This window comes from Taurulus bubalis, assembly GCF_910589615.1.
Source record: "Taurulus bubalis genome assembly, chromosome: 12".
Classification (NCBI taxonomy): Eukaryota; Metazoa; Chordata; class Actinopteri; order Perciformes; family Cottidae; genus Taurulus; species Taurulus bubalis.
The window spans coordinates 3,508,383-3,522,234 of NC_136600.1; the positions used below are offsets into that span (position 1 = coordinate 3,508,383).

Genomic DNA, 13,852 nt, shown 5'->3' on the forward strand with positions numbered 1-13,852 from the left:
TGTATTCCATCCGCTTCCGTCTCTTCTGTTTTTTTTCGGCCAAAATGTAGTCCAGACTTTAAAACTGTAGTCCACAAACCAATGGGTGATGCACGGTGACTACGTCCACTTGTCTCCATAGACAGTCTTTGATTGTGACGCAACACATGTTTGGGAAGATGCAGACAGTCTGGGAGATACGTCTCTAACAGGCACAAATAACAGAATAAACACCCAAGAGCACAAAAAGACTTGTTTCTGTTCTGATTTGAAATATTAAAAGTTCTTGAGCTGTTTGAATTTACATCCTGAATAAACATAATATCAACAAAGAAAGCATTTATTTTTGACAAGGCCAGATGCACAGTTTAATTCAAGTTAGCTAATTAACTTTGTTTGGAAAGGAACATTCCTTCTGTCGAGGCGATACGGAGCACTGCCCCCTAGAGGCAAGCCGGAGGAGGGTTTTCTATCAGGTGCTGTTTCACTGATTGTGATGAATTATCTTGAACTCCATCCTCTCCCCACAGAAGCATAGTGTTTCTGTGCTACAGATCATTGTGATTGATCCGTGGGAGGCTTCACTGTGCGCGTGTCCTTGGCGACGATGCACAGTGCAGCCATCATGCTCACGCCATCTGGAATCTACATCAAGGAATTAGACAGGGATCCTGGTGTCTGATGTCAGGTTCTGCCACATTTGCCTTGGTGTCATTTGAGAAATGTACGTCTTACACACCATTGGGGCATTTTTTGTGTGCTTTTCTGCTATTTGAAATACGATTTTATTTAGTTTTGTACGAACAATTGCATGCATTCTGAATACTTGTTGGCTACCTCGTGTGACGTATTGGGTAGACGAGGCACTCTGCCACCATACGAGCCCTCATATTTGGGTGTGAGGGCTGCATGGACGATGTGGATTCAGCCTCATGGGTAACCTCTGTCATTTGGAGTTATTGATTGATAAATACAGCTTTGAATAAAATAAAGCATTCATATATATATATATATATATATATATATATATATATATTATTTGAATGTACGACAAGCGAGCGACAAGTACTGAGTATTTAAAAAAATAATCAAACTCATTTGTATCACTTCCCTAAAACCTAAACTATGAATAGCTGTGGTGTATATCTGAAGGTTTCATGAAAGCCTGCTTTTCATAATATTCTGTCCCTTTCCTTTCTGAACCTGCACTAAACATTCTGCTGACAGACGTGAGCACCCTTTGTTTTTCATACTAGAACTTGAAAAACCCCCGACAATGTCCCTAAAAGCACTGCTTTCAAATCAATCAGCGCACTCGGCTGAAAACGGAACACTTTTCACTCCAGGAGCCAACTGGGATTGTGTATTTGAATGGCAGTGTTTAGCATTTTGAAACAATTTTTTCCACGTCATAGCTTTCCAACAAAGACACATTGATAATAACAACTTAAAACAGCAGAGCTACTCAACGGGAAGCAGCGAGCATGTAATGTAAACGAGATGTGTAATAGAAGAAATGTGCATGAAAGAGATATATACTGCTCACATGTTGTAAACCATATTTACAGGCAAAACATCCACTAATATTTTGGGTTTTAAAAAGCCCAAACTAAAAGGACTATTGATCATGGCTTTGCTGTCTGGGTCTCATCCCTGATAAAGTGGAGTAATGAATGTCTGCAGGTGTTGCCTTTTGTAATTAATAGTCTTATAATTGGATAAATTAATGAGCTGACAGATGAAATATGGGAGCAGACATGTGAGGAACGCTGTTGTCTCTCAGGGAAAGACCAGTCTGAAGTTGCGCAGTGAAGAAAGACTCAACTAAACCACCGGCTCCCTCCCTCCATCTGCTTCTGTCCGACTTGTTGTTCTCCAGGGACCGAGGCCCTCTCACTTTACAAAGCAAACTATAACAGCCGATACATTGATTTCCCATTGCAGAGATACATATAATCCGCTTAATTCTGTTGTCTGATGCGATATGAACTAATTCACATCTTATCTCCATTTCACAGGTTCTGGTGAATCTCGGGGTCGACTGATGCAGCCATGGGCCGATCGCTGGATCTTTGAGAGCCACCTTCCTCCCCCTCCTCTTCCACCACGTCCTTATCCTCTTCCCCTTACTCCTCCCTCTCCTCTTCCTTTGCCCAACACTGCTGCAAGTTGAGTCCTCCAAAGCCAGAAACCAGCCATCGACCTGTGCTACCGTCTCCTTCCCTTCACCTGCTCACCATGACAAGCGTTGTTCCTTGGAATCCTGGACAATCACGGTGGCCTCTCCCAGTGCTGCTCTTGTATTTTGCCCCTCTGCTCCTGATGGAGGGCTGTTGCCACGCAGCCCTCTCCGGCCCAGAGTCCGACTCCTGCTCCACCTTAGTCCAGAGCCGCTTTTTCGGCTTCTTCCTGTCATCGTCGGTGTTCCCCACCGTGCCTTGCTCCTGGACCCTGCAGAACCCCGATCCGCGGCGCTACACTATCTTCATCAAGGTCACAAAACCCACAGAGGACTGCGTGCCATTACAGCTCCGCACTTTCCAGTATGAGTCCTTCCTGGATAGCACGCGCACCTACCTGGGCATGGAGAGCTCCGATGAGGTGTTGAGGCTGTGCGACACCTCTGCCCCCGTGGCCTTCCTGGAGGCCGGGAAGCAGTTCCTCCAAATGAGGAAGGGACCTCCGCGGGCGGGGAAGGCTATCTCGGATGGCGACGGGGATTTCAAAACCGAGTACCTGGTGGTCGGGAAGCGCAGCCCCAGCATGGCGGCCTGTCAGATGCTGTGCCAGTGGCTGGAGGACTGTCTGGCCTCCAGCACGTCTAGCAGGCCCTGTGGCATCATGCAGACTCCATGTTTGTGCTGGGAGCCGCCGCCGCAGCTCAGCGAGGGAGATAGCTGTTACCACAATGGAGTTTACCTCGAAAACTGTTTACCCGGCATGACAGCTGAAATAAATGGTGAGTAGGAAACCTTTTACCGACATTAAACTGTGAAAAAAAGTTGACTTTGCTGCAGTGATAACATACATAAACTGCTTCCAAAAGCATTCAAGTGCTGCGATTGACAAGTACCTCTGCTTCTCTGTACAACAATAAGTAGAGACAAGCTTTGCTTTCATCAGACTATGGAAAAATAGAATATTTTTTTGTTTAGTCTGACCTCAGAAGGTCCCTCTTCGTGTTTAGCATGCTCTCAGCAAGATGGTAGAAGAAAAGGCATCTTTAGTAGCAATCAAGCCGGTGAAAATGTGTATGATTTGTGAAAAGTGAGGATAATTGTGACATTGGCCCGAAAACAAGTGGAGTGATTTGGCTGAAGAAGTGGAGAGAAGGGGGCAAATGGAAGGTTTAGGGTTTCATCTGCTGGAAGCGAGCTCTGTGACCTTGCGAGGTCGGCAGCGTCTTCCATCTCTCTGCGGTCCAGGGAGGGACACTCGATCGGCCTCCGGGAAGCCTGTGGAAAATAGAGGAAAATTGAGTGCTGATATCGGATAGCTCTAGGGATGTTCAGAGCAGGGGGGATGTAAGGAGAGACAAAACAGGAATGGAGACGGCAAGAGGCAGAAATGCGATGGAAGTAGGGCCTGTGGCTTGAGGTCTAATGGTCTGCTGCTTGATCCCCGGCTCCCCTCCCCTCTTCTCGGCAGACAGGATGTGGCCTGACATCTCTATCCTGGCTTCTTCAGGACTATGGCCAAAGGGGATGCAACATTTCTCGGCTCCATTTTCCTCCCCCTAACCTTTCCACCATATCTCCCTCATTCCCCTGCCTCTCTCGGTCGCTTCCCCCCGATCAGCCTGTGGTTTCCTTCTCTCAGTATAGTCCTCCTCTTCCGAGCCACCATCGTTGCCTCCCCATCGTTCCCTCCCCCGGGCTGATAGTGGGCTGACACTGAGCCAGTCGTGGGAAGCCAACTAAGCAGAGGAGATGTTGTGGTTGGTATCTCCTGCCTTATCCTCCTCCAGTCTCCAGAGCGGCTAATATCCCCTCGCCGCCGCAGCCTCCTCTCCGTGAGTTACGGTCCTTATGTAATCCCACTTACGCTGCTCAGCAGCGGGGTGTGGGCTGTTTGTGCCTTAAGGTGCGAGAAAAATGAAAAAAAGGAATATACCATCTACTGTTGGCTTGTGTAGAGATGGAAAGAGAAGGGCATATTATAGCTTTTATTCTCCCTCTGTGTGCCTCAACCCACACGGGCGAAGCACCTCTCCAATGATAATCCTGGTTTCAGAGTGAGCGAGCAACCCCGTGATGAGTTCAAAAGGAAGAGGCAAGCAGCCAGTGAATCTATGGCTGGATGGGTGATTTAGTGGATTGAATTGGTGGATGAAGATAAAAAAAGAAGATGGGGAGACGGAATGGATCCTCTGTGGAAATAGGTCGGGGGAGCCGAGGAGTTATGGCCCGCCGTGCAGTTGTCGCTTGGTTCAAGGAACCCGTTTGGTCTCAGCACCTTCAGTGACCCGAGAGTTAGATTACGGTCTGATCCTCCCTCTCCCAGCGGGAGTGAGGGTCCCAGTAGCAGACAGCGGGGCGTGACCCGCTGCCAGGACTCTAGCTCTGCTCGTGTCCAGCGGTTGGGATCTACACGTGGACTTTGCCTCCTTACGGGCATGTGGGAGCTTTGCCCTCTGCTCAACCGCATGGTCCTGTGTACCCGGAGCATAAAAAGTCAATGGAAATGTAACTTTAAAAAGGCAATTTTCTTTGTCCAAGCAGCTTATCAGAGAAAAGTTTGAAATAGGAACTTTATATCAAAACCACTTTGTGCAGAATCTGAAAGCTTTTCTCTGGTGCTCCTCAGAAGTAGCTCGATAATCAGAGTGAATTGGCACTTTGTTTTATGCAGCCAGACATCATTTTAGCCAATTTCGCAGCCCAGCATTCCAAGTCATAAGTCTGTATTGGACGAAGTTAAAATGTACATTCAGTGCCAATGTTCAGCGGCACTGCAAGAAGCATCGTGCTCTTTAAGTGGCGAGATGGATTTCTGAGAGTGTTGAAGTCGTGGATGGACGTGTATTACTGGTCCAGATCTCTTCACAGACCTCCAATTAACATTGTATTCATATCAACCATAAGGTCCTTAACACATCATTTGACAAAAACAGGGATGCCCAGTTCCCACAAGTACAAGTACACATACTAACACTTGAGTACTTGTCGATACCAAGGACCCATATGAGAACTAAATAATACCAAATCAGGGTTAACAGTGACTTTGAATTTATATATTTTTGCTATCTGACTAACAAATTAAATATACAACACGATGCTGATTGCTGACAAATTAACATTTAACTTGGTATTTTCCTCATACAGACGGAGCATAGTTTGCTGCAGGGATGTTAATAATTATCTATTAAACGACAATACTACTTTTGACCGATAAATGCAATGAGTTAAACAGTTGAAAGAAGAAAACTCAGAGGAGCGGCTTGTCACTTCAAGGAGGACAGCTGGTCACATCTCAAGTGAGCCTGGGCCTTTGTTCTTGCTAGCTTCGGGGCTAACCCTCTTCACTTTAAAGGAGCCATGCGTAGGATTAAGCGTCACCTCGTGGTGAGGTGGGACATTGCCTCCAACCGAATACCCCTACACTCACCCCTAGACGTGCATGAACCCGCTCGGCGGACACAAAGCCGTACAGCTTACCTAATTGATGCATGTGTCCACGACAATGCATGCAATGGGGTCTGGTGCAGTTGTATTGGAGTAGTATTACGCTTACATGAGCACAGTATTGTACCAATACCCAATACTGGTGATCGTTGCATTCCTGAAACAATACATACCCCAGGGTTTTGCAGAATTGTCCAACGTCGCCGTTCTTATCTGGCAATTTGCTCCGAGATGTTGTTTTGTATGTTCCATTTCATCCTAACCAATCAGTAGTGATGTATCCGCCTCACCAACGCCATTTCCAGTCGACACAGACGCTGTGGTGAAGTTGGCGATGAGGTGATACTTTCTTCATGATGGTCAAAGAAATAGTCATTTTCTATGTCTGTTTCTGTTCTATCAGTTCTGAGTAGGCATGGTGCTGATTCTTCAATCATTCTGTAATCACGGTTAAAATGTTTAGTTTATTGTTGAAAGATTGTTGTTTATTGTTGAAAAAAATGATGAATCAACAATGTGCGGAGATGCATGGCAGCTTTAGTGCGTCGCCTTTAATAGTAAACTCCACCCCCAGAAGGACAGGCCCTTTGTGCATGTGGGGTGAATGGTTAGATTATTGTATTGGCATTCAGATTGATGCGCTCGGTGTTACCCTTCTATTAGAAGTAATACAAAAGCCGATGTTGCCCGGTGAGCGGGGTCGACTTCTGGTATGACAGATATGCTACAGCTTGATTATCTGCTCCCCTGTGTCAATGGGATGATCAATAGGACGCGCTTAACCTACACTGATTCTACGTGACCTTTTGAACAAATGTAAAGGGATGAATGGATACGTCGGGTGTTTTGTTGCTGTTTTTATCAATACCACTCTGGTTTCAATTAAGAAGCTCAGTGTCCCTGAATAGCAAGGAGGACATCAAAGCAAATATCCAAGAAAATTAATTTCATCACAAAAGATTTGCAAAGAAAAGCTTCATTGAAATGTCATGAAAAAAATAAAAATAGGTCTGCCCTAATATGGTGATTACAGTTGAGCAGGAGTCTGTGTTTATACGTCCACGGCTCACTGTGGGAACGCAGTGAGACATCTTTAACCTTCAAGTTGAAGAGGACTGCTGATTTTAGAGCTATTTCTGGAACTTTCTGACATTCAAATGGTCAAAGTTAAAGGTTTTGGGGCGGGATTTTTTTTCTTTCTGTTGGTAGCTTCAGTCTGGAGGTATTGGCTGGTGAAATCCATTTGGGTAGATCTCCGATGTGGGCTCGTGCATGTGTGTGGACGGGTGTGATGTGTGTCAGTGAATGTGGTGTGGCACGGCGCAGGAGAGGACTCATTTGTTAGCTGGCGGACAGCAGGGGAGGCAGTGAGTGATTAAAGGATGGACCAAAGAGATGCGGGGAGATGAGAGAGCACATTTCAATCTGAACAAAAGAGACACGTTTGAGATGGCTTTCAGAAAGTGTAGATGAGATGACCATCACACTGAAGTGAAGGTGAAGGGGGACTTACCCACAAAAGCCGTTACCTCGGTTGCATCTCATGGACTCTCACGTTTGCTTTGCCGTCATTCTTAAGTGTGAAATATTTAATAAAGCTTGGAAAATCCCCACACAAGGACATATTGTCACAGTCTGAAAGCACTGTGCACACAGAGAGAAGGCTCAGTTGTAAGCAGCGTCACACCAACTTTGCTCTCGTGTGGAATTGACATTACATGTTTGTGTGGGACATTTGAAAACCCTAATTTGGTAGTAGATGTGAAGGTGCATGTATATGTTATCCCAGTGTGTTTCAACCTTTTTTGAGCCGCGGCACATTTTCTACAATTAAAAAATCCCACGGCACACCAACAACCAAAAAAGTACTATAAGCCACTATATTGCAGGCTCAGACGCTCAACAATGGAAAATTACTTGCGGCAACTAAATACATTTTTTTTGACCGATTAAGTGAAATTGGACATTTTCCCACGGCACACCTGACGATCTCTCACGTCTGTTAAAAATCACTGCGTTATCCCAATGAAGTGCTGAATCTTTCAACGTTTGCATTTCCAGACTGCCAACACCATGAAACACTAACCAGGTCTGGCCCTTATCAAAGGCTCCTCTAAACGGGGTCAAGAAACACGGCTTCCTTTGGCCTGAACTTATATACTGGTCCATCATGTGTTTGGTAAAAACGTGACTATTAGTCAGAGATACTGAAATCAAGGAGATGACCATTGATAGCAAATTATTATACATTTAGACTTGGGACAATATGTTTTTGATGAAGAAAAATAAATAGCCTATTAATAATAATGAATACTTTTTTTCATTAATATTACAAAATGACATGATTCACACTGTAACAGTTAAGGCAGTTACATATTAAACACTTACAGCTTTAGTAATTTGGCTCTGCAGTGGGAGGCTGCCTGAAGGTGCAGGTCAAGGTGCAGAAACAAACGGCATTCATAAGCGTACTTATGAAGACAGTACACCTGAAAGAACGTAAATAGATGTTGCCAGTTAGCTACAAGCACCTACTTAAATGATTGTGAGGCATGACTGAATGAAATGCACCATGAAACATTCACCAAATATACTGTATAATTATACTTTGTCAGCATGTTGGACATACATTCTTATACTGTATAGGTCACTTGCGTTTCCTCCTTTGGCGAGAAAGTACAAATTTAGTCTTCAAGGCTTTCAGATCCTCTAAATGGACCCACCATCATGAGGTGCATGCTCTCATTTACACATGGCTTATGTGTTGGATTCAGCACACTAGTCCTGTGTGGTAGACTGTACGGGGTGCACCCATAGATTGTATTTAAGGTGTGGACGGGACGTCACTCTTTGGTTTGTGGACTACAGTTTCGAAGCATTGAGTTTGCCATCATGGTTTTTTCGCCTGAATGCGGGATAAGACATTCTTAGATGGCCAACATGTGATAAATCACTCTCATGTAGTGAAAACACTCTGAGAAAGAGTTAAAGTTGTTGTTGAAAAAAAACACAAACAACTACCGGACAGGACAACGCCATGGTAGGGACGTGTCAATCACCTTGTAGCCCCGCCCTAAAGCATCCCCTGCTTTATGGTCTGTTTGACTCTAAATGACCATAATTTACTAAACTGGTGGTCAGAAGAGAGAATGCAGCTTTAATACATGAAGCATAGACTTCTATACAACCAGAGGAGTCGCCCCCTGGTGGTCAGTAGAGAGAAAGCAAGTTCAAGGCACTTCGACATTGGCTTCACTTTTCAGACCTGGAGGTTTCCACCTGGGTGACTTTGGCCCAGTGCATGCTGGGACAGGATCCAGGAGAAGTGGAGGGTTGGAGAGAATTGTCTCTTTTGCCGGTTTGTGGTTTGCTATTGTTACTGATGCTTGAACAGTCAAAGATGATCTTGTCCGGTCCTTTAACAAGAACTGCCAACTCGCCACACATTATATTCTTTTCTTTTTTTTTTACTCCGAGTTTTCTTTCTTCTGCTTCCAGTTTTCTCAAATCCTGGTTCCTGGCTGAGACTGGAGTGTGGCACTCGTAGCAGTGACAGTGACGCAGCTGTCAACAAGCTATGACTAGTGCGTGTGTGCGTGTCGTAAAGGTCTCTGTCATCGGGACATGTGTGGCAGTTCTAGGCGAGAAGCACTGATAGCAACTAGTGTGTGTGTGTGTGTGTGTGTGTGTGTGTGTGTGTGTGTGTGTGTTACACTAGTAGAGTATATATATATATATATATATATATATATATATATATATATATATATATATATATATATATATATGTATATATATATATATATATGCTGTCACAGCCCAGATAGGAAATTAGAACATGGCGGTAACTGTTGCTGAACAGCTGATTTTGTGGCAAGCAGAAGAGTAGTTTGTTTTCATGTCATATCTGACCTGTTATTTCTTCCTGCAAAAGCGATCTTTCGAATATATAATGCAACATTTTCAGATCTTCGTTCACAACCCAAGACAAACAGATAATAATCATGCTGTTACATTAACTTACACTTCAAGATCCTCCTCTCTTGTTTAATATACATGAACATGAAAGGTTTTTCACTATGGGTTAGGGGTTAGGGTTCTCAACAGAAGTGGTGATAACGGCCTTTTGGCGTTTTCCTGCTCTGAAATATTGTTATTCTATCATGTAAGTAACTCAATATGTTCTAAAGTTAGAAACGGTTTGTCAATCAATTTTGTTGAATGTTTTTTGCCTGCCGTAAGCAAAATGTATCTGGTTTCCTGTTTGGAGATGAGGTGCTTTTATTTTGAAGGCGAAAAACAGAGTTGAAACGGAAGTCGCATAGTGCGCCTTTAACGGCTAAAGCTACAGTCTTTACGGTCAGTTTTGAATGGAGAAATAAACGGTCTTAGCACTCCCCCGAAGAGGCACAAGTCCTTACGTTGGTTTTGGGAATAAATAAAACACATTTAAAAATTGACCGCCAATACCGTAGCTTTAGCCGTTAAACTGCGCAATCAACCTCTAACGTATATAGTTTAAGGTATTTTCTTATTTGCATTTTTATTTAGAGATATATAGATGTATATATATATATAACCACATAGATTGTCCACCAGAGAGCACTGACATATTCCTCACTGTAAAATGTCTGAAACATATTTTTAAAACTGCACACCCAGCTGGCCTCAGAGCAGCTGGACAATAATGTTGTTAATAGTCCTGATGGCAGTAGACCAAAGATAAATGTGTGTGTGTTGATGAACTGACAGCAAGGGAAATAGGACTTGAAACTTTGCTTTCCTTTTTGAGCTTCGATAGCTCTGCCTCCACTGGTCCAGTCACTTCTGTAAATGCCAGAACGGCGTTGAGATGCATCGCTTCACAACTTTGATCACAGCCTACTCAGAGCTGCCTGATGCGCCGCTTGTGATGGAGGGGGGAAGAAATAACAAAAGACCAGTCGGTCCAACAAGAGTTGGCGGCGTATAGAAAGAAGGAGGAGGAAATGCTCATGAGCCCCTCCTGACTTGCACTTTGCTGCGGTCGAGGAAGATGAATGTGAGCGCCGACCGTACCACAATGGTGCTAAGCTGAGGGATCCAACCGCCTCCATAAGGGAGCGCTGAGGAATCCTAAAGCAGGTCGAATGCATTAGCTCCTCTCCACACACACACACACACACACACACACACACACAGACATGTCCCACTAGAAAACAGCGCACACTCACTGGCCCCTCGTGACCGAGTGTGGGAGGCTGACCGAGGGAGAGAATTAAGCAGATTTTGTGTGTGAGCGTGTGCAGGCAGCGAGGCGCTCTGCTCGCCTCAGGGGGCGCCGTGTGGGCTGGAGTGAGCCATCACATCAGTGTGACTATTATGCCGTGTTCACACCAAAACAGTTGCGAAATATTCGCGCGTCCAGATTACATGTTAAATCAATGCACAGACGCATTATGCCGTGTTCACACCAAAAGAGTTGCGAATTTTCGCCGCCGGCGAAAAAAATTCGCTCTATGTGGTTAATTCGTTTTTCGCAAAAAAAAAAACATTTACTATTTCCGCCATCCACCAGGTAAATAACCACTAGTTCTACTTTATACTTATTGAGGAAGTCCCACACACGTCGGAACATCAACCGCCCCGTGTCTGGTTCATAATATTATCCGTAGTCACACACAGCTCCGACTCCTCCAGGACGAGTGTCTGAATGAAGCCGCTTCTAGCGCTCATTCAGCGGACCCGCAGCAGTTCGATTCAGTCACGGCAGGACGACGGTGATGCCGGGCGGAGCTTCTCAACGCTGATTGGCTTTCGCGACTCCGCATCGGGCAAATTATTTGCTGGAGTTGAAATATTTCAACTCCAGCGAAAAGGCAGAAAAGCAGATTTGCGAATATTCGCAACGCCGTTTCGCCTCTATCACGCCGCCCGGCGAAAAATCTGCTTTTTCCCAACTTAACGCGTCTGTGCATTGACTTAACATGTAATCTGGACGCGCGAATATTTCGCAACTGTTTTGGTGTGAACACGGCAATAGGTTGCGAAAAAGCGGATTTTTCGCCGGGCGTCGCGATAGAGGCCAAACGGCTCTGATGTTTCAACCGCTTGATGTTCCGACATGTGTGGGACTTCCTCAACAAGTATAAAGTAGAACTAGTGGTTATTTACCTGGTGGATGAAGGAATTAGTAAATGTTTTCACAGACACAGAGATAAGCCCCGCTCCCTTTCCCCAGCGATGGTTGCGATGGTTGCGAAAAAACAAATTAACCACATAGAGCGAATTTTTCACCTGCGGCGCACTATAGGCAAAGTGGCGTTGCGAAAATTCGCAACTGTTTTGGTGTGAACACGGCATTAGAAATCTGCGATTACGAACATCGAAGTTACTTCTCCCCAAGTCAAGTACGACGAGTCAGTGTTAAGCAGATCGTGGGAGAAGGATTCTGACATGAGCCCAGCACTGCACCATGGGTAAACTTTTAAAAGGATGGAGCTGCGCCGAGCATTTGCATCATTACCGCTTTACTGCTGTGCTTCCTGTTAAAGGAGCTGCTTGTTTACAATATACTGCTGCTGTAGTTGTTATCCAGAAAGAAAATGCCGGTTGTAAGCATGGATAGGCCCAGCATCCAGCCTGTAGCCACAGATCTGGGGTCAGGCATCTGCAGTATATTGTGATGGACCCACAGACATCACCGCCTCTACACGCTCAGTCCTCATCCCACAGAATGCTTTCCAGCAGCCCGGGGCGGCTGTTTGGCCCTGCGCTGATGAGTGCCTTGCGTTTTTTGCAGCAGCGCCTTAAGTTGAAAAATCTCAGAGCCGAAAAGCGGCCATTAGCGTTGTCATTGTTGGAACTGTTGCTTGATCCCCGGAGCTGCACGGCTTAACCAGTAGTAACCGTGTGAACAGGAAACAGCAGGAGGCAAAGTGGTGCGGCACTGGAGACGGTGCGTGTTGCTTTCATTGATTTAAAGGGTGAGGTAGCGTACGGTTCACATGCTCATGGTTTGCGTTAAACTACCATTAGCTCTCATTTGGTGGTTGCCTAGAAACACACACTGCAACAAAGACACAGCACACTGCAACAGACACACTCTGAACGGGTGATCGGGCGTCTCCAACAACAACAAAAAGGTGCGCCTCTTTTCAACCTGCAAACAGGAGCCTTCACGCAGTCCAGTATTGCCGCGTGCATCGTTTTTGGCTGCAACAACAGCTCAGGAGTAGCCTGTAAACCAGGGTGTCAAACATATGGCCTGCGGGCTGGATCCGGCATGTAGCATTTTAGTTGCCATCGATGAGAGCACTGACATTACTAAAGATGTTGCTCAACTGGCCGTATTCATTCGTGGTGATGAGACTTTAGCGGCTCCCGATGAGTTCCTCGAGTTGATGCCATGACAGACACCACTACAGCCAATTACATTGTTAGCTCTCGTTGAAGCGCTGGACCGTCTCGGAGTGGACTGGACCGGTCGGAGTGGACCGGGTTGGAGTGGACTGGACCCGTATTGCAAGTCGTTAAAAATGGATCCCGCCATAAAAGCGGCGTCACAAACGCGTCACAAAGCGAGGGAATCTGCAGAGGAGAGCCCAGGCAGGTAAACAGTGGGCTGATGTCTCAATTGTTGGTCTTTATGTTTCTAGTTTATTGTAGAAAGACCTTAAAATAGGGGTCCAAAAACCTTTACCAATGATTTAAACATAGAGAAATATTGTGGTTATGCATGCGTTATTATGCTGTGATTTAACTGGTCCGGCCCACTTGAGATCAGAATGGGCAGCATGCGGCCCCTTCACTAACATGAGTTTGACGCCCCTGCTCTGGACTCACAGTCGATCACACAATTTGTTCTCCTTTCCTTGAGATGTTTCTTCTGCATGACACAGCACATGTCTCCACACCGTGTGTGTGTGTGTGTGTGTGTGTTTAAATGCTGCGCTCCATATCCCCTCCTGCTGGTTGTTGGCTCCAGCACACAACAGCTTCCTGAGCCTTGAGCCAAGCCACAGCTTGTGAGATGGATGCAGTTAGACGTTAACTTCTCTTCCTTTCATCCAGATGGAAGCACCGATAAGACTGAAGAAAGTTTATTTTATTTAGTTTATTATTATTAATATGAGGACACATCTCTGTGCATTTATTCCTGAGCTGATCTGCCACCGTCATCTCTTCTATTGGAACACTGAAGATGTCCGTAGAGTTTCAGTGTTCATTCAGCAATGTGCTGTATTGGAGAGTGATTCATAATGTTTTAT

The 13,852-nt window shown here is 45.3% G+C and overlaps 1 protein-coding gene across 1 annotated transcript in view; it reads left to right on the plus strand.

The window, feature by feature from the left end:
• Positions 1–2,217: 2,217 nt before the first annotated feature.
• The window catches only part of adgrb1a (adhesion G protein-coupled receptor B1a), a gene marked incomplete at both ends in the record, with an annotated part of 98,775 nt that continues 87,140 nt past the window's right edge, over positions 2,218–13,852 (plus strand). The window contains one exon of the mRNA XM_079226980.1: positions 2,218–2,938. Within this exon, the coding sequence (XP_079083106.1) occupies positions 2,218–2,938 (721 nt within the window). The remainder of the gene's footprint in view (positions 2,939–13,852) is intronic.